Source organism: Antechinus flavipes, chromosome 2 (assembly GCF_016432865.1).
Source record: "Antechinus flavipes isolate AdamAnt ecotype Samford, QLD, Australia chromosome 2, AdamAnt_v2, whole genome shotgun sequence".
Classification (NCBI taxonomy): Eukaryota; Metazoa; Chordata; class Mammalia; order Dasyuromorphia; family Dasyuridae; genus Antechinus; species Antechinus flavipes.
The window spans coordinates 136,319,852-136,343,078 of NC_067399.1; the positions used below are offsets into that span (position 1 = coordinate 136,319,852).

Sequence of the window (23,227 nt, forward strand, 5' to 3'; positions counted from 1 at the left end):
AAGCACGAAATAACTATGTTTTTAAAAGTATGTCAAGTTTCCTTAAAAAAAAAAAATCCCTTAGGAATCACCCAGTGCGACTACAGAATAAAGGGGTCAGGAATAAGCTGTCAGGTTTGGTAGAACTTTATACCCACGGTGACAGACCCCAGCGGTGAGAGGATCCAATGGAAGTACTAGTTCTGCTTCTGCACCTGCCAGCCCAGCCCCAGGGATCATGGTTCCAGCCTGCAGCCCCATGGCAGCGGATTTTCTCCCCTGCCCGCCCTTCCCTTTTCCTGTGCTCAGTGCCCTCACTCCCAGCCCATTTCCCTAGGCTACGGGGTCCCCTTCCATCTCTCAGTGTTTGGTCTCCTCCCAGGAAGCCCCAGGGATCCTGGTGAGGCTAAAGCTGCCCGCTCTCACAGGGGTCTCGCCTCCCCTCCCTTCCTTCCTCACAGGTCTGGCATTTGGGCAGACATCTGAGGATACCCATTTTATGGCCCTATCTTGTCTCCATGAATTTCGGGTCCCTCTCCTCCTCTCCGGGCCACACGTGGCTGCTCTTGGGTACTCAGCAGGATGAGGAGATTGTCTCCCTCCCCCTTCCTTCTCAGCTTAGAAGTCTTTGATGAGACTTGTTCAGGCAAATGGCATTTTTCAGCAGCCCTAGTGAGGTGTACTCTATTTAACGTGGGTCCTTTGTTCTTTTATTTTAAACTATGGTCTTCACAATTGTTACTGAAAATCTGATCTCACAACAAAAGGAAAGACTTTTGTCAGGTCTATGTGACACAGACATTTTGCATCCTTTGGGTCAAATTAGTCCTTGCCTTCCTGGGCCCTAAAACAGTAACCTTGGAAAGCTGCTCCTGGGAGCATCAAGGCCCATAAGGATTCTGGGAGCAGCGACCTTGCCCATTATTCCCAAACATATTCACGGGGAGGGTGGTTCGGGCCCCTCACTGGTTATTCATCTACCCCACAGCTCAAAGTGCTGGAAGGAAGCTAGAAAAAGGTTCACCCTGTTTCTGCTGGGTGGAGAAGCAGTTTGGTGGGAAGTTTCTCTTCCTCATGGAAAAACGAGGATTGTGGGATGTGGCAGCTTAAAGCAGTGGTTTCTGCCCAGTTCTGTGATGGCCGTGGTGGTCCGACTTATGGGGTATTCCCTTCAGAGACAGACGCAGCCATTCATACACCAAAGGGGGGGGGGGGGCAAACAACCAAAAGGGGACTGGGCTTCTGATTCTTTTGTCAACTCTCCCTCTGCTCTCTGGGGCTAACCGGGTCTAATTTATGCCCTTGGAGAAAATAAAAGAGGTCACCCATGGGGGCTATCTCCTCCGCTCAGACCCTCACTTGTGTGGTTCTGGTCACAATTTCCTACACATTTAATCCTCAAAAACAGCCCCTAATCAGTGAAGGGAATGCGCCAAGCTAAGGTGGGCAGTCTCTGCCAGCAATCTCTCCATGTTAGAGGAGGCCTCAACCCAGCCCTGCCCCTCGGCTCTGGCCTGCTCCCTGAGCACACTGCAGCCTCTAGATTATGGTACTGGGGACCCATGACACGGAACCGTCTGAAACTTCTCATTGCTGCTGGGCAGAACTACCCACTTCCCTCCTCACCGTATGGCACTCGGGAGTGGCTTCCATTTACGGAGCTCTCTGACACGCCGGGGGCTTCAGGCGCTGAGGCAGTGAGGGGAACTGTGCTGTCATCGTTTGCCTTGGCGCCAGGAAGCTCCTTAAATACAGGGGACTCTGTTTCTTGGATTTTATGGAGACTTTCGTTAGATATTCTTGACAAGGCACCTTCTTTTTTTAATTTGCCTAAAAGAAACACAGTTAAAGCTGTAACTTTATATATATATCTTATATATATTTATAACTTTTATATATATAAAAGTTTTTTATTTTTTACATAACATATAACTTTTATATAAATTTTATATAACTTATATAACTTTTATAAACCCTTCATAAAGCAATACATCTTTTTAGATAATAACAATAATAATTAACATTTTACAGATACAACTTGAAAGTTTGAAAAATGTTCTTTATATACATTGTTTCACTTGAGCCTCACAACAATTCTGTAAGGTAGGTACAATTGTTATCTCCATTTTATAGATGAAAAAACTAAGAGTGAGAGAAAGTAAGTGACTTGACAAGAGTCACACACTTTGTAAAGTGTCACTCTGAGTAAAAGCTAAGTGAAATTCCACTGTCCCTAATTCCAAGTCCAGTGTACTGGACATCTACTATGCCAGGTTGCCTTCAACCATAAAATAATTCTGATTGGCGCTTAAATGTAATTTTATTTTAAAGTATTTTTTTATTTTTTTCCCAACTTAACATAAAGACAATTTTTTTATAGTTCATTTTTTAAAAAAAGTCATGAGTTTCAGATTTTCTCCCTCCCTTCTTTAGCTCTCCCTTCCTTGAAATAGTAAGTAATTTGGTAATTGTGCAAAACATTTTAATGTAATTTTTTAAAAAAGTTCAGCAAAATACACATTACACTGTATTTAAAATATGTTTTAAATTTGAGCATCTTTAGTACCTTCTTTAGAAACCAGAAAACCTTAGTTGTATCTAGACAGAGAAAATGAAGTGTGGAGTTGAAGACAATTTTATTTATATTTCTATACATATGTACATATATGTATGTATACATTCACACATAAATCTATACATATAAATGTGTATAGACACATGTCTAAAAACTGCTACTGAAGGGAAAAGGCAAGTTTAAGAACTCTCTCTAATTACACTGAACTGATCTGAGAATTATCACTGAAAAATCATTATTCTTTATTGCTATATATTGATGCAAGTCTGTTTCCACAGCTATCCAGTTGGAGCTCAAACTGTTAGCCTAATTTTCGTGTGTGTATGTGTGTATGTGAATGTTCTCAATTCATTGAAAATATATCCTTTTCTTTAAGACAAACAGGGAAATTCTTTTTAATTTAAACTTTTTTTTATAACTTAAAAAGTAATAATGAGCTTCCAAAAATCCTATCCCCAATATATTTATAATAAGTACAATCAAAGTCAGGAAAATGAGAACAAGAAAGGAAAACTGAGCCAGGAAGAGTCTAAGCCAAGATGGAGTGTGTGATATGTTTATGTAAATGTGTATCTTAACTACTTAGCAAAGTATTATAATTTTACCCAAATGTAAATGATTGTATGATAACCTGCTGATTGATATTATTCATGCCTCAATGTTTTCTCTATTACATAACTGAGAGCTAAGTATAAGTAAAGAGAAAGGAACAGGGAACATTTTGGCAACCATAGTACATAAGATCTTACCTGCAATCTTCCTCTTCATCCATGGACAAACGACCAGCCACACAAAAATAGCAAATACAAAAGCCACACCAAATGAAATGAGAGCTATTGCCCATAATGGAAGAATCAAACCTAATACTGTGAAATTAAAACAACAACACAATATTTAATATATTTTTCTCAATTGAGCACAAATAACATATTAACATTCATACATTTGATTTAGCTCAAATATTTATGAAACTTGTCAGTGCAAAACACTGTATTAGGCCCTGAGGGAGAGTGTAATAGAACATGAAGAGCATAAGACCAGAAATTAGGAGATGACCTGAGATTTCCCCTGGTTCTGACATGAGCAGGCTGAGAGATCTCAGACATAGTCGTGTAATTTTCTGAGCATTGGTTTACTGTTTTGTACAATGGAGCTCGATCTGATGATCTCTAAGGTCCCTTCCAACACAAGTCTGATAATAGAGCCAGAGATAAATAATATACTTGCTGTTAAGAAGCTTACAAGCTAGAAAAGTAGAAAAGATATATACACATATAACTCTAATAAAATATTATAAAAGTCAATGCAGGAAAATGATACAATGTGGAACAAGAGCTCCAAGAGGGAAGAAAAAACACTTCTAGCTGGGGTATCAGGGAAGGCTTTAACAAACGCAGGATTTCCGTAGGTGAAGACAGTGGAGAGACATAAGCCAGGAAGAGGAGACAGTCTCAATACTGGAGCACAGAAGGAAGCAGGGCCATGTTTGGGAAACAGTGGGCTGTCTAGTCTGGCTAAAGCATTAAGCGTGTGATGGAGACTATAGTGTGAGACTAAGCTAGGAAAGGAGGTGTTAGAATAGAGTGGGCAATGCATGGCAGGCTAAGGAGCTGGTCATTCTGAGGTGGGCTATGCAGCATGGGCCTCTCAAAAAAGGCTTTCTGGCAATGCTGTGAAGGATGGACTGGAAACAATTATAGGGAGGGAGGCCTGCTGAGAAGCTATCACAATAACCTGGGTGGAAGGGAATGAGACGCTGGTCCAGAATGGTCATATGGATAACTAGGGACTGAGACCGAGTGACAGTTTCTAGAGTTAATCGTGAGAACTTGGCAAATACATACAACAACAAGAGAAAAAAAGGAGTGAAAGATGACACAAGTTTAGAATATAGATGATCAGGAGGTTAACATTAATAGTATCATTAATGGTAATAGGGCAGCTATTATTAAAAGTAATATTAATAATATTACTAATAGTAATAAGGCAGCTGACAACATATGGACAGATAAATGGCACTGTGGATACAACATTGAACCTGGAGTCAGAACCTAAATTCAAATCTAGACTGAGATGTTTCTTAGCTAATGTGATTCTAGGCAATTCACATAAATGTAAAATGGGGATAATAATACCTATCTCCCAGGATGGTTGTGAGACTTAAATTAAATACTATTTGTAAATCCCAGAGCCTGGCACATAGTAATGATAATTTTATTTACTTTTATTATTTTATGTATGTACATTTCCTTATAAATATATACATATATTTCACTTATTTATATTATTTAAATTAATTAGTCCCCTTAAAAGAGGGTGGAATAGTTGGGTGAAAAACAGGTGTTTTTTTTTTTTTTTTTCTAGGAAAGTTAACAGTTGGTTTTGAGAACCGTGAAGAGTGGCCAAATCTGGCATACAAGTAGAAAGATCTAGCAGGTAACTGAAAATAGAACACACTCAGGAGGTCAGAGATGGAGGACAAATCTGTTATTCACCCATAAGCCATTATAGTTACAAATGCAGATGCATGTGCTGGGGGGAAAGGGGAAGGGGAGAGAAGAGGAGAGGAGAACACAGAGAAAAAAGAGAAGAGGGCTGAGGAATTTTATTTATTCTAATAGAATACAAACGGAAAGCCAACAAAGGAGCAGGAAAGAGAGGTAAGAGAAAAGCCATCAATGGGGGGCAGGTGCTTCGAGGAGGGAAGTAAGAAGGGACTAAGGCTGTTAAGTGCTAGAGGTGAGTCAAAGAGGATAATAGGAAAAGGCCACTGGATTACCAACAAAGCCCAACAGTCAGAGACAGAAAGAGAAATTTCATTTAAAATAATCGTATATGATATAAAATACCTGACACATCCAGAAGCCATAAGAACACAATTACAAAACACTTTTCACACAAATAAAATCAGATCTAAAATGAGAAAATATTAATTGCTCATGGCTGAGACTATATAATAAAAACAATAGTTATGACAAAATTAATTTACTTATTCAATGTCACACCAAGCAAACTACAAAAATATTTTATAGTGTTAGGGAAAAATCGTAACAATTCACCTAGAATAACAAAAACTCAAGAATATCAAAGGAATATTAGAAAACAAATGTAAAGGAAGGTGGCCTAGTCATACCAGATCTCAAACTGTGTAAGAAAGTAGTAATTATCAAAACTATCTGGTACTAAGAAATACAGTGGTGGATAAAGAGAATAGATTAGTGATCTACTACTACCCAGTAATTAATGATCACGGTAATTTAGTGTTTAATAAACCCAAAGATCCCAAATTTTGGGACAAGAACTCACTACTTGACAAAAAACTGCTGAGAAAATGGTAAAATAGTAATGGCTGAAACTAGATATGGATCAAAATCTTATATCATATACCAAGATAAGATCAAAATAAGTATATGATTAAAACATAAAGGGAAATTGGAAGAGCATGGTGTGACTTACCTGTCAGATCTATGGAAAAGGGAAGAATTCATACTCAAACAAGAGACAAAGTACACTACTAGATATAAATGGATAATTTAAATTATATTAAATTATTTTTAATTTTTGTACAAACAAAACTAATATAATCAAAATTTAAAAGAAACTAGAAAGCTGAGAAACAATTTTTATAGCAAAAGTCTCTAAAAAAGGCTTCATTCCTCAAATACATAGAGAACTAAGTCAAATTTATAAGTCATTCCCAATTGACAAATTGTCAAAGTATGTGAATAGGCAGTTTTCAGATGAAGAAATCAAAGCTATCCATAGTTACATTAAAAAAAAATGCTCTAAGTCACTATTAGAGAAATGCAAATTAAAATAACTCTGAAATACCACTTCATTCCTATTGGAATGGCTAATATGACAGAAAAGCAAAAGGATAAGCATTGGAGGGGATGTGGGAAAATTGAGACACTAATACAGGGCTGGTAGAGTTGTGAACTAATCTAAAACATTCTTTTTTTTTTCCCTCTTTTTTCCATTACTTTTATTCTCTACTTTTATTTAAAAAATTTTTTTAAGCTTTTTCAAAACATATGCACAACATTGACCCTTGTGTTTCAGATTTTCTCCTCCTTTCCCCCATCTCCTCCCCCAGATGGCAAGCAATCCAATATATGTTAAACATGTTAAAATATATGTTAAATCCAATATGTATAAACATATTTATACAATTCTCTTGTTGCACAAGAAAAATCAGATAAAAAAAAAGAAAGTAAATGAAAGCTCTCTATTTTTAAAACACATATAAAAATAATTTAACACTCATCTTTGCAAAACCCCATGTTCCAAACCCTGTTTCCCTCTCTTCCCCCCCCCCCCACTTCCTCCCTGAAAGGGCAAGCAATGCAATCTATGTTAAACATGTACAGTTTTTCTACATATATCGCCACAATTATCATGCTGCACAAGAAAAATCAGACCAAAAAGGAAAAAATGAGAAAGAAAATAAAATGCAAGCAAACAACAACAAAAAGAGTGAGAATGCTATGTTGTGGTCCACACTCAGTTCTCACAATTTTCTATCAGGCGCAGATAACTCCCTCCATCCCAAGTCCATTGGAACTAGCCTGAATCACCTCATTGTTGAAAAGAGCCACGTCCATCAGAATTGATCATCATATACTCTTGCTGTTGCTGTGTACAATGTTCTCCTGGTTTTAATTACTTCACTCAGCATCAGTTCATGTAAATCTCTCAAAGTCTCTCTGAAATCATTCTGCTGATCATTTCTTAAAGAACAATAATTTCCATAACATTCATATACCATAATTTATTCAGCCATTTTCCAACTGATGGGCAGCCACTCTGTTTCCAGCTTTTTGTCACTACAAAAAGGACTGCTACAAACATTTTTGCACATGTGAGTTCTTTCCCCTTTTTCAATGATCTAATCATTCTCGAAAACAATTTGGAACTATGCTCAAAAAACTACAAATATGTGCAAACCCTTTGATCCAGCAATATCAGTACTGTTTGTATCCCCCAAAAAATTTTTTTAAAAAGGAGAAAGAATTTATTTGTACCCCCCCCCACACACACACGTATATATTTATAGCAACTCTTTTAGTGGCAGCAAATAATTGGAAATTGAAGAACTGAATTGAGGAATAGCTAAACAAGTTGTGATATATGATTATAATGGAATATTATGGTGCTATAAGAAATAATGAGCTTTCAAAAAGCATCAGAAGACATACGTACTGAGGCACTGTGAAGTGAGCAGAGTGAAGAGAACATTGTACATACTAACAGCAATATTATATGATGAAGAACCATGAATGACTTGGCTATTCTCAGCAATACAATGATCCAAAACAATTCTAAAGGATTTCTGAAGAAAAATACTATGTGCTTCCAGAGAAAGAACTGATGGACTCTGAATGCAGATTGAAACATACTATTTTTTACCTTCTGTATTTTTTCCATGGGTTTTTTCCTTTGAATATATGTCTTTTTTAAAAAATGTGACTAATATGATAATATGTTTTGCATGACTGAATATGTATAAGCTATATCAAATTGCTTACTGACTTAGGGAAGGGAGAAGATGAGAAAGAAAGAAAATCTGGAACTTAGAATTTATAAAAAAAATGAATGTTAAAATCTGTCTTTATATATAACAGGAAGAAAATAAAACATTAAAAAAAGAAAAGAAAAGAAAAGGCTTTTGGAGTCGACCATTTATTCACAGGCCACTGGCAACCTTAGAGAAAACAGTTTCAGTAGAGTGTGAGGATAGGAGCCAGGCCACCAGGGGTTGAGGAGTGAGTTGTAAGAAAGTGCAAAAAGTGAATGAATGCAGATCGCTCTTTCAAGAAGTTTGGCAGAGAAGAGACAGAGGAGATGCTAGCTCAACTGAACAGAGCAAGGTCAAGGGAAGGGTTGTGAATTTTTTAGGATTGAAAATGTTTGTAGGCAGAAGATAGAGACTAAGTGAATCTGGTAAATCTCTGAATTTATGATTAGATAAGTGTAATTACAAGATGAGTCAGTCAATCTTCCTCCAAGGTCAATAAAGCTGAGGTCTGGAACACTGCACACATCCAAGCTACTGTGGCCTCCTCAGCATTCAGTAGTACTGGTAAAATGTACATGGCAGACATTCTGACCACATACACAAATCTCATTAAAAAAAAAAAAAACAAGTACAGAAGTAAAGAGGTTTTTTAAGGACAATGGATTTCATAATTCTCCTTGCCTTTGAAATGTTATCTGTTTATGGAATCAGAATATGGAGAAATTCTTTTTAGCTAAATCCAATAATGGATATTAAGGCAGAACCATGTTAACCAACCAAGAGAAGGGAAATGGATACTGCTTGTGAAATTTTCTAGCAATGTATGCATAATCAGCATTCATGATTCTAGATTTTGAGTGAGTATTCATATTTCAAGCATTCAGATACATGGCATTTTTTTAAAGCTCATTGACAGAATGCGCTCTACTCATCTTTACTAGTGTTTATTTCAGTTGAAATCACTTGATTCATTTAGTAGACAACAAAATTAAGATTTTGTCATACTGTGAGACAAAGTTGGTATATACAAACTATCCTTTTTCTTATTTCAGTTAATATTTCTTAAGCATCTATTCTGTGCAAAAGAGAGTAGGGGGTTAACAATAAAAACAAATATTTACATGGCACTCCAAAGTGCTTTATAAACCCAGAGAAGCTGAGTTTAATGGTGACACAAGACCATCATAAAGGAAAGCACAAAACAGAAGTCTTTGAATGAAAATAAATATATATTAATAGCTAAACACAAATTCTCAGGGGAAGCTAGTACTGACACTCTTGGGTCCCACCTTCTCAATCCTATTCTAACTTTCACAGGAGCGTGTTGGATCCCAGAGGATAATAGAGCTTTATTAAATGATAAACTATGGCCAGTGCTGAAGGGATTGTGGGGAAATGGGCATACTGGTGCATTGTTGGTAGAACTGTGAATTAGTATGAACATTTTGGAAAGCAATTTAGAATGATGCAGAGAAAGTGATGAAAATAAAATGTCCATACTCTTCTGACCCAGGAATTCCATTCCTGAGCTTATACCCTGAGTTCCTTTACACATCAAAATATTTATAGCAACACTTTTTGTTATAAAAAAGGATTGGAGACAAAATAGATGTTCATCAATTGGGAAATGAATAAACACAATTATGGTACATGAATGTAATGACACATGAATACAAGTTTCTTACTGTATTGTAAGAAATAATCAATGTGATGAATGCAGAAAACAAAGAGATATACATATACTGCTACAGAATGGGTAAGGAGAGTCAAGGAAACAATATAAACAGTGATGACGACAATGTAAATGGGAAGAACAACCACACACCAAAAAAAAAAAAAATCAAAAGTGAATATTGCAAAATGATGAAGAAGAAGCCTAACACAAATGACATATGAGGAGGCACTCCACTCCATCTTTGCAGGAGCAGGGGAGTCATAAATGCTGTACATAACACAAGACTGCTTTTTTGATATATATTTTAATCAATTCTGCTGACCCATTCCCTTTTGTGTTTTTTTTAAAAAATTATTTGTTATATATGAAGGCTCTCTGGGAAGGAGAAAAAGAGGAGTCCTGACAAAAAATGACACTGATGTAAAGAAAACAAGATATAGATAAAAACTTATTTTTAAAAAGGGAAGGAAGTTTTATTATTTCAGGTCATCAAAACTGGAAGTTAGTAAGCCTAGTTGGAGTGTCTTGGGGGAAAAGGAGAACCTGAATGGTAATACAAATAATCAACCAAAAGGAGATAAGGGAAGTTGACCAGATAAAGCAATTTTTCTAATCAATTCCTATTCCTAAGCAATAGGAATCTGAAGGTCACATTTTCAATGAGCAAAATTCTGCAAATTCCTCCATTGTTCTTATTTTAAAAATTTATCCTTGGCCCAATCAAGCAGGTTGGGGAAAAAAAGAACCCAAATGAAACCAAAAACTAGATTAGCAATGCAGCTCTCTCAAACCGAAGGAAATGCCCTTTTCCCCTTGAATTTATAGGAGTGCAAAAGGAGAACCAGGTGACTGACTAAATAATTAGGGTAGAGGGTAAAGAAACTAAGAGAAAGAAGAAATAATGAATAAACTGTAGGAAAAGCAGGGGCAACCAAAAAAGTGAGTGCCTGAAATAGGTAGAATAGTAATAAGTAGAAAGAGAAAAAGATTCATAAAAATCAGGTAATTTAGTAATTGGCATTCATACATTAAAAATATTAATGCTTTTAAAAGCTATTCTTAAGAAAAATAAACCACCAATTTGCTTGTCTGGAGCTTTAAATTATACCAAATTTACTGAAATAAAATTCTGTGAATACAAAATTATTAAAAAGAAAAATGTGGACAACCTAATATATAGAACAAAGCTTGTTTCTCAAATTTTAACATTTATATGCAAGTAAATATCTAATAAAAATAAATTTGCATGGGAATACCTTTCTCTTGAAAATCTCTAGCTGTTTCTAAATGATTATGTGACAGCACGCTATATATAGGTATACTATAAACACCACAAGTTCTATAAAAGCTATAGGAGCATCATTACAATGTATGGATAAAGTAGGATATGCATAAACTAGCCCAAAAAATGACTGTGAAGAACAATCTCTGAGAATTCAAATTTCCAGTTCTGAAGATTCAACCACTAGATCTCATCTTCAGCTTTACTTTTCTGAATAGCAATGGTTTAGCTCTAACCTCTTTACAATTTGTATTCCAGATCATTCAAAACTGATGGGAATTTTCAAGTATCCTGTGAAGAAAGAACTAAACTTTTTATGGTCCTTACACTATCAATGGCATTATAATACATTGTTATTCCTTTACATTTTGTTTATTTTTAATTTAATGAATGGGCAATGGAGTGACTAATGATTACAGTTTCCTACATGGAAAGGATTGGGGACCCTGCTTCTAAGAAAGGCAATGCCTTGGAAAGAGTTGGAGAATAATTGCAGAAATTCTGTTACTGGTTCCAGGCTGCTAAACATTAAGCAAGAAGGAGCCTCTATGATTGCAATGGGCATGGAATCAGAAATGGGGCCATTCAGAAAGGCCCCAAACAAGGTCAGTTCCTCTTGATAGGGGCTCTGCTTTTTCTGCACTTAGGAGCCTTAGAGGAGAAGGTGAAAAGAGGCCAGTGGGTAGGGAAGGGGAGGGGAACCACTCTTACTCTCTGCATTTCAAAGAGATGTTATGGATGTTATGGAATATTACTGTTCTATAAGAAATGATGAGCAGGATGATTTTAGAGAGTCCTGGAGAGACTTATGTGAATTGAGGCTGAGTGAAGTGAGCAGAACCAAGAGAACATTGTATATAGTAACAAGAAGATTATAAGGTGATCAACTCTGATACTTAGCTCTTCTCAGCAATACTGTGATTCAAGACAATTCCTACAGACTTGGGATGGAAAATGCCATCTGTTTCCAGACAAAGAATTATGGAGACTAAATGAGGATCAAAGCATACTATTTCCCCCTTTTGTTTTTTTCTTTCTCATAGTTTCCCCTTTTGTTCTGATTTATTCTTTGAAAACATGACTAATATGGAAATAGTTTAAATGTGTGTGTGTATGTGTATATATATCATATCATATCATATCAGATCGCTTGCTGTCTTGGGGAGGGGAGAGGTATGGGAGGGAAAAAATTAGAACTCAAATTCTTAAAAATGCATATTAAAAACTAACTTTACACCTAATTGAAAAAATAAAATACCATTAAATGAAAAAAAAATAAAGATAACTCAAAGGAAAAAAAAAAAAACAAACCAAATAAACAAGGAAAAGATGGCTTTTCCTCCTGTTAGGATTATGGCATTTCAATGTAAACTTATATTGGCTGCAAATCTCTTTTATCTTCTGTAATATTGGATGACAAAATTTCCTCTAATTGAAAAAAAGAGCTGCCATGTCTTATATGATCCTGACGATGGTTCCTTAGTGCTTGAAATGCTTATTTCTGGATGTTTGCAGTATTTTTAATTTGATGTAGGAGCACTGAATTTTGGCTACAATATTCTTAAGATTTTACATTTTGTTTCTTTCCAGTGGTAATCAATTGGTGAATTCTTTCTATTTTCACTCCTCCCACCCTTTTTTGGTACCATCAGGGAGCCATATGATTCTTAAATTCTCTCTCATCATTTCTGATAACAGATAACTTACATTATCTTCTATTTTTTTAATCTTTTGATTTTTTCCATAATATTTTCTTCTTGTTTCATGGAGTAATTGATTTGTTTGGTCTATTCTAATTTTCAGGGAGTCCATTAGTTGGGTAAGATTAACCATTTTGCGTTCTAAGCTACAGATCCTTCTAATTCTTTCCTCTTGAATTTTTACTTCATTTTATTTCTTGTTTCATCATTTTCTAGGTATTCACATAGCCCTTGTGGAAAATCCATTTATATCTTTGAGACCCCGTGGGGTCCTTTTCTGCATTTATTTATTTATTTTCGGGGTCCATTTATTTATTTATTTTGCTATCTATGGATCTATAATAGTTCTTAAAAGTGATTGGTATCTTCTTCTGCTCAGTCATCTCTCCAGTTTTAATTCCTCAATTGGGGCTTTATGCCAGGTCAGCCTCAGACCCTTCCTATACTTTTTGGTTAGGAGAGTCAGTTGGGCTTGTTCGATTTCCACCTGGGTCACCCGAATTCCTGCACTGCTCTGTCCTAGCATGTTTCTAGCTACGAGCACAAGGCGTGGGCCTCTCTTGGAAATCTTGTGGTTCAGAGTGCTGAGAGCAGGACCTTTTATGGCATCTCAGGAGAGAGTGCTGGGGCCCTCCGAGCCAGTAGGTCTGGGTGACCCAGTTTGAGTGACCTGGTCACTGACAGTCCATTTGCTCTTCATCGTGAGTTTCTGAACATGCTAGGATTCTCATATGGGAGTGTTCCATCCTTGCAGCCTCTGGATGCAGGAATATACAGGTGACAGATGTCTCTGACCCACCTAGGCTGAGGTGGGGAGGCTATCTTTATGGTTGCCTGTATGTGCTGCCTTTTCTTGTGGGCCTACTGCCTGTGAGTTTCTGGCTGGAGCAAATAAAGTTACTTCCTATATTTTCTTATTGAACTTTGTGATTGTTATTTGGTATGGTGCTATTTATAGGGAGGTGCTAGAATGGGGTAAGTAGGAGTTAAGCTCCTCTTTTAGATTTGTTTTTATAGACTTTAAGATTCTATGTTACTTAAATTTAAAAATAAATAATACTTACATCAAATCTATAAAATTTAAGACCATGATTATATTACATTATTTCTCTTTACTACTGTTTGCATCTCTTTTCATCATCTTTTCCCATCTTTATTTTCTAATTCACTCCCCTTTTCCCTTTCACTACTTGGGATGGCAACTGGACTTTCTTATAATTTAGGGAGGTGGAGTGATAAACCTTGACTGCCTCCCATGCTTTTGAGACCTTTAGTGTCAAAGTAACTGCTGTGTTATTTCAGTGGGGAGCCCAAATGGTTGGGCCCTGGGAGAAAGTTACTTCTCTAAGAAGTGTCTGATAATCATGTCTGATAATCATTCCCTGTTTTTTTACAGATAAGGAAAGAGAAGCATATGGAAAGCAAAGTCATGTGTAAAATCAATCAGAGGAATTCATTTAAAGGAACCCTGTGGTTCCTTCTGTAAAGTGAAAAGACAAAAGCAGTTGACTGGTCTTGTAAATTTAGATTTTAAAATCTTATGTTAGAATTTTTTTTAAAGAAAAGAAAGAGCACATATATTTATTAAACCTATAAAAGCAATTTAAAATTTGTTTTGTTTAAAGAATTATACTATTGTGATTGGAGATAATATTGGACACTCTAAAATGAGGTCTAGGAATTCAGCAGATTCTCACAATTCTATACATCATTTTCTTAATACAGTGATACATTACTTGATACAGTGATACAGTACAGTAATACACTTCTGGAAGCAAAGATTGTGCAGATGAAGTTAGCTTGAGTGCAAGGGGGTAATTTCATTTTCTTCACTACAGGTTGGTACGGCCAGAGCTTCAGAAGAATGCTGTGGTACTTATGTAGGGCTTTCACTGGGTTCAGATTTTTGTTTGTGACTGCCCTCATTTTTGTAACAATGGAGAGTGAAATGTTCCTAATTTGTTATTATTATTATTATAAGTAAAGGTTTTTATAGCAAAGGGAACAAAGATGAAAATTCCCAGAGTAGCAGTTACAAGGCTTCACAAGGACTGAGAAAAGAAATAGATCTGTAAGGACAATCCCTGGAAAAAAAAAAAAAAGAAAGAAAGAAAGTTCTATTCCAGCTACATTGCTAAAAAGCAAGGTTGCCCAGGGTGCAGTGGATTCTGGGTCACATGATAACTGGCTGTTTGAGTGGCCACCTGCAGAGGGGTGCAGAGGCGCTGATGCAGGTGCCTAAGGGAACCAAAGTGAGCAAAACCATAAAAACATTAGATGAAGGGGTAGCATGTGGAGGGGGAAGCAATGGGCTACATTTTCTATATTAGAACACAACAAAATGTCTATTGAAACAAAGATATGAAGGAGGATTTAGTAGTAAAAGAATAGAGAGCTTAATTGAAATAACATAAGGAGGACTTAAGGCTTCTTTTCCGAGAGCTAGCCGAAAAGGGAACAGCATCACTTTGGGCACAATAATTAATAAACTACATTGATAAAAACAAACAGAAAAAAGACTGATGTTCACCGTGTTCCTTCTCCAGCTCATTTTACCAATGAGGAAATTGAAGTGGCTTGTCTGGGCTCAACACAGGTGTTTCAAAGAATGGTAAAGAGCCTTAGCTCACAGTTTCATGTACAGTCAATCTTCGATTTGTGTTTCTGTATGTGTGTGTGTGTGTGTGTGTGTGTGTGTATGTGTGTTGAATTAAAATTTTTAAGGGTTTTGGGAAAAGGGGTTGAACCAGCGAGCAGAGGACAGAGAACAGAGAAGCTGCAGCCCCATCCAGTAAAACAGGATCATAGAGGGTTGGAAGCCAGAGAGAAAAGCAGCCCGCGGTTAAAGAGGGTCCAGGCCTTTCCCCTCTGTGGGCTGAGCCTGTGGATCACTGGGGAAGAGCCCTGGACCTGAGAGGACATTGGCCAAGAGGCACAGGAGGAGGGCTGAGGAGAGAAAGGCCCTCATGGAGTTCCTGCCACTCTAGGGCTACTCTGCTCCCCAGCCAGACAAGCCCATTGTAGGGCTGTCTTCTTGGAGAGGGAGGGTTGGGGTATGCAGAATGGGAGGAGGCGAGGCGGAGGTCGGGGAAGGGAAAAGCGGAAACCCCAGCCACTCAGTTTCATGTTCCAGTGCTTCAATAGCACATTCAAGGGGAATATGATGGTACTTCATCAGGGCTCTCACAGGCTCAGTCCAGGCTGAGTGTTCTGAAGTATTTTTTGAGTAGACAGTGGTTACTACTTCGATTTCTCAAAAAGCAAATGACACGAAAGCCTTATTAAGTTAATACTGTGGAGCATATTATGAAAGAGATAATAAATCTTGAAATTTATGTACCTTACCAGAGACTTAATTTGGCATCCCAATGGACACTCAAAGAAGTAAGCAACTAATTTCAGGATTCTTAGTTTAGATATTGGATTTTAAAAAAAAGACCACAACAAACTAAAGGCTTTTCCCCATTAATACTAAACTTCATGCCTATTGAAGCTGAAGTACGTATTTTATTATTTAACAATGTTATCTTTGGTAAATGTGTATCTTCTTTGAGCTCAGAAGAGGGGAACCAAATTTTCTGAACATTAACTTAGAATTTGAAGGAAAGGCATGGATACTTTAGTAGCCATGTCAAAAACAAATTAATCATTTTACCGACAGTTTAACTTCTTACACTTAAAAACTGAATAATAGAGGCAGCTAGGATACTAAAGAAGAGAAAGGGACCTGTATGTGCCAAAATGTTTGTGGCAGCCCTGTTTGTAGTGGCTAGAAGCTGGAAAATGAATGGATGCCCATCAATTGGAGAATGGTTGAGTAAATTGTGGTATATGAATGTTATGAATATTATTGTTCTGTAAGGAATGACCAGCAGGATGAATACAGAGAGGACTGGTGAGACTTACATGAACTGATACTAAGTGAAATGAGCAGAACCAGGAGATCATTATATACCTCAACAATGATACTGTTTGAGGATATATTCTGATGGAAGCGGATCTCTTTGATAAAGAGAGTTAATTCAGTTTCAATTGATCAAAGATGGACAGAAGCAGCTACACCCAAAGAAAGAACACTGGGAGATGAATATAAACTGCTTGGCATTTTTGTTTTTCTTCTAGGGTTATTTATACCTTCTGAATTCAATTCTCTCTATGCAACAAGAAAACTGTTCGGTTCTGCACACATATATTGTATCCAGGATATACTGTAACCTATTCAACATGTAAAAGACTCTTGCCATCTGGGGGAGGGGGTGGAGGGAAGGAGGGGAAAAATCTGAACAGAAGTGAATGCAAGGAATAATGTTGTAAAAAATTACCCTTGTATGAGTTCTATCAATAAAAAGTTATTTTAAAAAATAGAGGCAGTTAGGTGATGCAGTGGATAGAGTACCTGCCCTGAAGTTAGGAGGACCTGAGTTCAAATTTGACCTCAGATACTTAATACTTCCTGGCTGTGTGACCCTCGGTAAGTCACTTAACCCCAATTATCTCTGCAAAAAAACAAACAAAAAACTGAATAATACAGGATATCAGAACAAAACCCTCCTTTAGCATCTAATAAATTCTTATTTAATTCACCTTCAGAAAAAGGCTATTTATCAAAACTTCTTAAAACCGTGGAGCAGAAGTCATCACTAGTTATCCTTTAATACAAAACAGTCTAATCCATTTTTTTCCCTCATTCCTGAAGTTCTTATATAGTATATGATACAATTTCAATGAGAGAAGGAAAAGAAGTTAGGAGATTACACTCCCAAGAGGCAAATTCCCATGGGAAAGAAATATACTTCTTGAGGGAGTTAAGACCATCATAGAATAGTTTCTTTTCTATCTTTCTACCTGTTCATGAAAAGTTTATCATATAAAAAATTAATTGAAATAATTTTAAATATTAAGATATAAAATAAATATCCAAAACCCAGCAGAAAAAGCTGGGGAAAAAATTTCATTCAAAATAACTACAAAAATGCATAAAACATGTGGGAGTTAAACTACCAGGCCACATTCAGGACTTATATAATAACAACATACTCTTTACGATAATGGGAGACAAGTAATTGGAACAATAATCATTGTTCATGGTTGGGCCATATCATTTTAACAAAAAGTATGCTACGTAATTAATGTATAGATTTAGTCTTGTACCAAACTACCAAAACATTATTTTATTTTAAAAAAAAGGGAAAATTAAAAGGAAATAACATTAATGGCAGCTCACATTTCTGTAGTACTTTAAGGCTGAAGTGCCAAAGACATCATATATGCTATCTTATCTGATTCTGACAAACCTTAGGGGAAACATAAGTGACTTGTCTGCTCTGGTCACTCAGCTAGAAAGAATTTGGAAAGGTATTTGAACTCAAATTTCTTTGAATCCAAGTCCAGCCTGCAATGTATAAAGGATACTGCCTCTCAAGAACTCCAAGGGAAATAATGAAAAAAAAAGGGGGGCTATGTATTACTGGATCTCAAACTATACTATAGAGAAGTAGTCATCAAAACTATTTAGTACTGGTTGAAAAACAGAAAATTGGATTCTAAGCAAGACCCAGAAGCAACTGAACACAGTCCTAGCATGTAATAAATCCAAGAACAAAAACTATTGGGACAAAGTCTCTGTGAGAATAGGAAAGCAGTTTGAAAGAATTAGATTTAGATTAATATTTTATACTATACATCACTGTAGGTTCTAAATAATACATGCTAAGGACTGTGCTAAACACTTTTACAAATATCATGTCACTTGACTGATCCTCACAATAATTCTACAAGGGAGGTTCTACATTTCTATAGTTCTTTATTCTGTAATGGAGGAAATTAAGGCAAACAGAGGTTAAATGGTTTATTCAAGTCATATAGCCAGTAAATACGAGAACTGAAGTCAAATCTAAACTTAAGACAACTTCCTGATGCCTACTATGACCCCTAGCTGTGCATGTAAGTAAAATGTAAGTCATATCATAAAAAAATTAGATAAGAATTTTGGAGGCAGTTTTTTTTTTGTTGTTGTTGTTAAGTCATTTTCCAGTCATATCTCACTCTCCATAATCCCATTTAGATTTGGGGGGGGGGGTTGGGCAGAGATACCATTTTTACAATTTAACAAGCATCAAATAAAATGGTCACTTCGAAATATTTATAGCAATAGGCTGTTTCTTCCTAAATTTTTTTGAATTAAATTTTATCTTTTCAAATGAGTAAGCATTTTTTCTCCCCTGATAATATTCTGTACTAGAAGAAAAAAAGAGAAAAAACCAAGTTGTTGGGGAAAGTATTCATAACTCAAAGAGATCATAAAAAAAGGACCCAAATATACAAAAATACTTACAGCAACTCTCTTTGTGCATCAAAGAACTGGAAATCAAGAGAATGCCTATCAATTGGGGTATAGCTAAACAAATTCTGGTGTATGAGCAAAATGAAATATTATTCTATAAGAAATTAGCAGGAGGATTTCAGAAAAATGTGGAAAGACTTACATGAACTGATACTGAGTGAAGTGAGCAGAACCAGGAAGACAATGTACACAGCAACAGCAACATATGCCTGTGATCAGCTTTGATAGACTTTGCTCATCTCAGCAATAGAATGATCTAAGACAATTCTAAAAGACTCATGATGGAAAACTCTATCTACATCCAGAAAAATAATATGAAGTCCAAATGCAAATTAAAGCATACTTTTATTTTTGTTTTTTTTCCTTTTTCATGAATTTTCCCTTTTGTTCTGATACTTTTTTTCACAATCTAATGTGGAAATATATTTAATATATATAGATGAATAATCTATATTGGACTTATTGTTATCATGGGAGAGGTGAGGAGAGGGAGAGAAAAAATGGAAATCAAAATCTTATGAATGTAAATGTCAAAAACAAATAAATAATTTTTTAAAAAATTAAAGTATTCATAATAGCAAAACAAATTCTCATCCCGAGCACGTCTAAAAAAATGTTTAATTCTTCATATTTAGTCTATCAACTCTGTGACAGGAAATGGGTAACTTTCCTCATCACTGGGTCTTCAAAAATCATGGTCAACAGCAGGATGAATACAGAAAGGCTTGGAGAGACTTACATGAACTGATGCTAAGTGAAATGAGCAGAACCAGGAGATACACTTCAACAACAATACCTGTATGAGGAGGTATTCTGATGGAAGTGGATTTCTTTGACAAAGAGACCTAACTCCATTTCAATTGATCAAGGATGGACAGAAGCAGCTACACCCAAAGAAAGAAAACTGGGAAATGAATGTAAACTATTTGCATTTTTGTTTTTCTTCCCGGGTTATTTTTACTTTCTGAATCCACTTCTCCCTGTGCAACAAGAGAACTGTTCGGTTCTGCAAACATATATTGTATCTAGGATATACTGCAACATATCTAACATATATAGGACTGCTTGCCATCTAGGGGAGGGGGTGGAGGGAGGGAGGAGAAAAATTGGAACAGAAGCAAGTGCAAGAGATAATGTTGTAAAAAAATTACCCTGGCATGGGTTCTGTCAATAAAAAGCTATTACACACAAATAAATAAATAAATAAATGATCATGGTCAATCACTACATTAATAACAATTCTTTTAATCTTTCAGAATTGGGGCAGCTAGATGATGCAGAGGATAAAACACTGGCCCTGCAGTCAGGCGTTCAAATCCAGCCTCAGACACTACTTACTGAGTGACTCTGGACAAATCACTTAACTCCAATTGCCTCTCTCTCACACACATACAAAGAATTTAGGTCTTTCAGTTCACTTTTATACTGTAATTTTAGTATAAATTATTCTTTGGTACTGTTCATCTTACTCTGTATCAGTTCATATAAGTCTTTCCAGGTTCTTTGAAACAGTTTCTTTTATCAAATTCTTAGAGTACAACAATATTTAATTTTATTTACACACCATAATTTGTTGAGTCATTCCCCAGGTGATGGCCACCTCTTTTGTTCTTTATTATTATAAAAAGAATTGCTATAAATATTTTTGTACAAAGAAGACTATTATTTCTTTCTCTGATTGCTTTAGAGTTCAATCACTGAATCAAACTTTGAGGACATAGTTTTAAATTGCTTTCCAGACTACTGGGCCAATCCACCAATTCACAAACTATATGAATGTTCTTGTTTTCCTACTGCCTCTACAGGACTGGTCACAACCCTTGTTTATCAGTTTGGGAGGGAGACCACTGTAATTGTCCAGTGCTAAGGGCCTCCGTGACAAAGAGAAGGGGACATATATGAGAAGTGCCCTACAGTCTGACTGAATGTGGGGTAACACTTAGAGTCTGATGGCCGAAAGGGTGGCATTTCCTTAGTTATGATGACAGAAGTCAGGAAGAAGGAAAGGTTTTGAGGGGAAAAGAATGGATTCGCTTTTGGACATGCTGAATTTAATAGAAACCATAGGAGTTGATGAAATTATCAAGTGAAACAGTACAGAGAGGAGGGTCAAGAACAGAGCCTTGGGGGACCCCAAGATTAGTGGACAACACGGCAGAAGAGCCAGCAAGGGAGAGAAACACTAGTCAGATGGCATGAGAAAACCAGAAGAAAAATTGTCACAGAACCTAGAGAGAAGATTATCAAGAAGGTAAAAGACAAGTGCCAGAAGTTACAGAGGTCAAGAAGAATGAAGACAGAGAAGAGCCCATTAAATGTATAATTGAGAGATCTCTAATAATTCCTATCCACTTGGAACTTATCTTAGTATGGTAGGAGGTGCTGGCCTAAAGTGAATTTACTCCATATTACTCTCCAGTTTTCACAGCAATTTTTGTTAAATTTTAAGTCTTTGTTCTAGAAGCTGAAGTCTTTGGGTTTATCAGTCACTAGTGTTTGTTTTGATAATCTATGTCCCTGATCAACCACTAATTTTTAATAAGTACCCAATAATTTTGACGATTGTGGTGCTATATTTTAGTTTGAAATCAGGTATTACTGAGCCTTTTCCTTTCTTCCCATTTTATTCATTATTTTCCTTAAAACTCTTGACCTCTTGTCCTTCTAGATTAACTGTTATTACTTCTAAGTCCTTGAAGTAATCCTTTGGTAGTTTGATTGGTATAGCACTGCATGAATAAATTAACTTAGGTAGAATCATCACTTTAATTATATTGGTCATTCTCCAATTATTTAGGTCTATCTTTATCCCAGTATTTTGTAGATGTGTACCCTAGTAAGGCAGAATCCCAAGTATATTCTGTAGTTATCTTAATTAGAATTTCTCAATTTCTTCCTGTTGCTGATGATATTTGTTAATGATATAAAGAACACTAATGATTTATATAGTTTTATTTTATGGTCTGAGGTTTGCTGAAGTTATAGAAATAATTTTTTGTGGTAGTCAAAACTGGAAATGAAGTGGTTTCCCATCAGTTAGGGAATTGCTGAATAATGCTGTGGCATATGAATATAATAAAATATTATTGCACTGTAAGAAATTACAAATATAACAAATTTAATAAATTTAGACAAGCTTGTTGGTAGATAGAACTAAGAGAAAAATTTACACAATAAAACAAAAAAAAATATTGAATAACAATCTTAATGTATACCAAAAGTAATTGACTTCAGTAGGCTGATGAAGATATATACCTTCATTCTCAAAGCTGAGAGGAGATAAATTCTAGGTTTTGTTAAATCAACAAACAGTAAAATAATAGACTTTATTATCTACAGATTATAATCACCTGTGTGACTGAAGATTGGACTGATATAGGGAATTGTCTGGGAATGCCTGTCCATTCCTTTGATATTTTCATTGAGAATATTATCAGTTTGTATGTAGTTAACACTCGTAAATACTTTATGTAAATGTAAAAAGTAGATATGATGAAAAGGATAGATTCAGAAAAATTTGCAATGATTCATATGAACCAATGCAGAATGTATTGTGCAGAACCAAGAAAATAATTTCTTCAACAATAGTGTACAGAAAAACAACTTTCAAGGAAAAAATAACTTTTATCTGTGATCAATGCAATGATCAGCCATGGTATCAACTATGAAGTATTCTACCTACCTCCTGAAAGAAAAATGAACAGAGGAGTAGAATAAGACATACATTTTGAACATGACCACTGCATGGAGTTATTGCTTTTTCTTTGCTTATTTGTTACAAGGAAGGACTATGAAAATTGTAGGAGGAAAAGAAAACTAGTCATAGTGATGTCCCCTTCCCAAAAAAAGAAAAGAAATAAAAGAAGGTCACTGGAGCATTTTTTAAAATGCAAAGAAGAGAACAGAAGCAAGTTCAAATGGAGACACAGACCAGCAGGATGAATTTGAAACTAATCTAATTAATTTTACATTATGTTTTTTGAAAAAGAAAGTTATATGTAATAGATTCATGGTTTTATGGGTATGGTCTCATATCCAATCCTCTTTTTTTCTGTTCTTTGTATTTGTTAATTTTCATGTTTCTTGGTGTTTGTAGAGTTCAAAATAATAAATAATTATTTAAAGAAAAGTTTAATCAACTTAACAGCTGCCTCA

General features: G+C 35.8%; 1 protein-coding gene across 7 annotated transcripts in view; it reads right to left on the reverse strand.

Moving 5' to 3' along the window:
• The window catches only part of SLC20A2 (solute carrier family 20 member 2), a 123,618-nt gene that overhangs the window by 12,710 nt on the left and 87,681 nt on the right, over positions 1-23,227 (reverse strand). For all 7 annotated transcript variants that reach the window (XM_051975606.1, XM_051975608.1, XM_051975603.1 and 4 more), the window contains 2 exons: positions 3,304-3,420; positions 1,606-1,809 (listed from right to left, as the gene is read on the reverse strand). In XM_051975606.1, the coding sequence (XP_051831566.1) occupies positions 1,606-1,809; positions 3,304-3,420 (321 nt within the window). The remainder of the gene's footprint in view (positions 1-1,605; positions 1,810-3,303; positions 3,421-23,227) is intronic.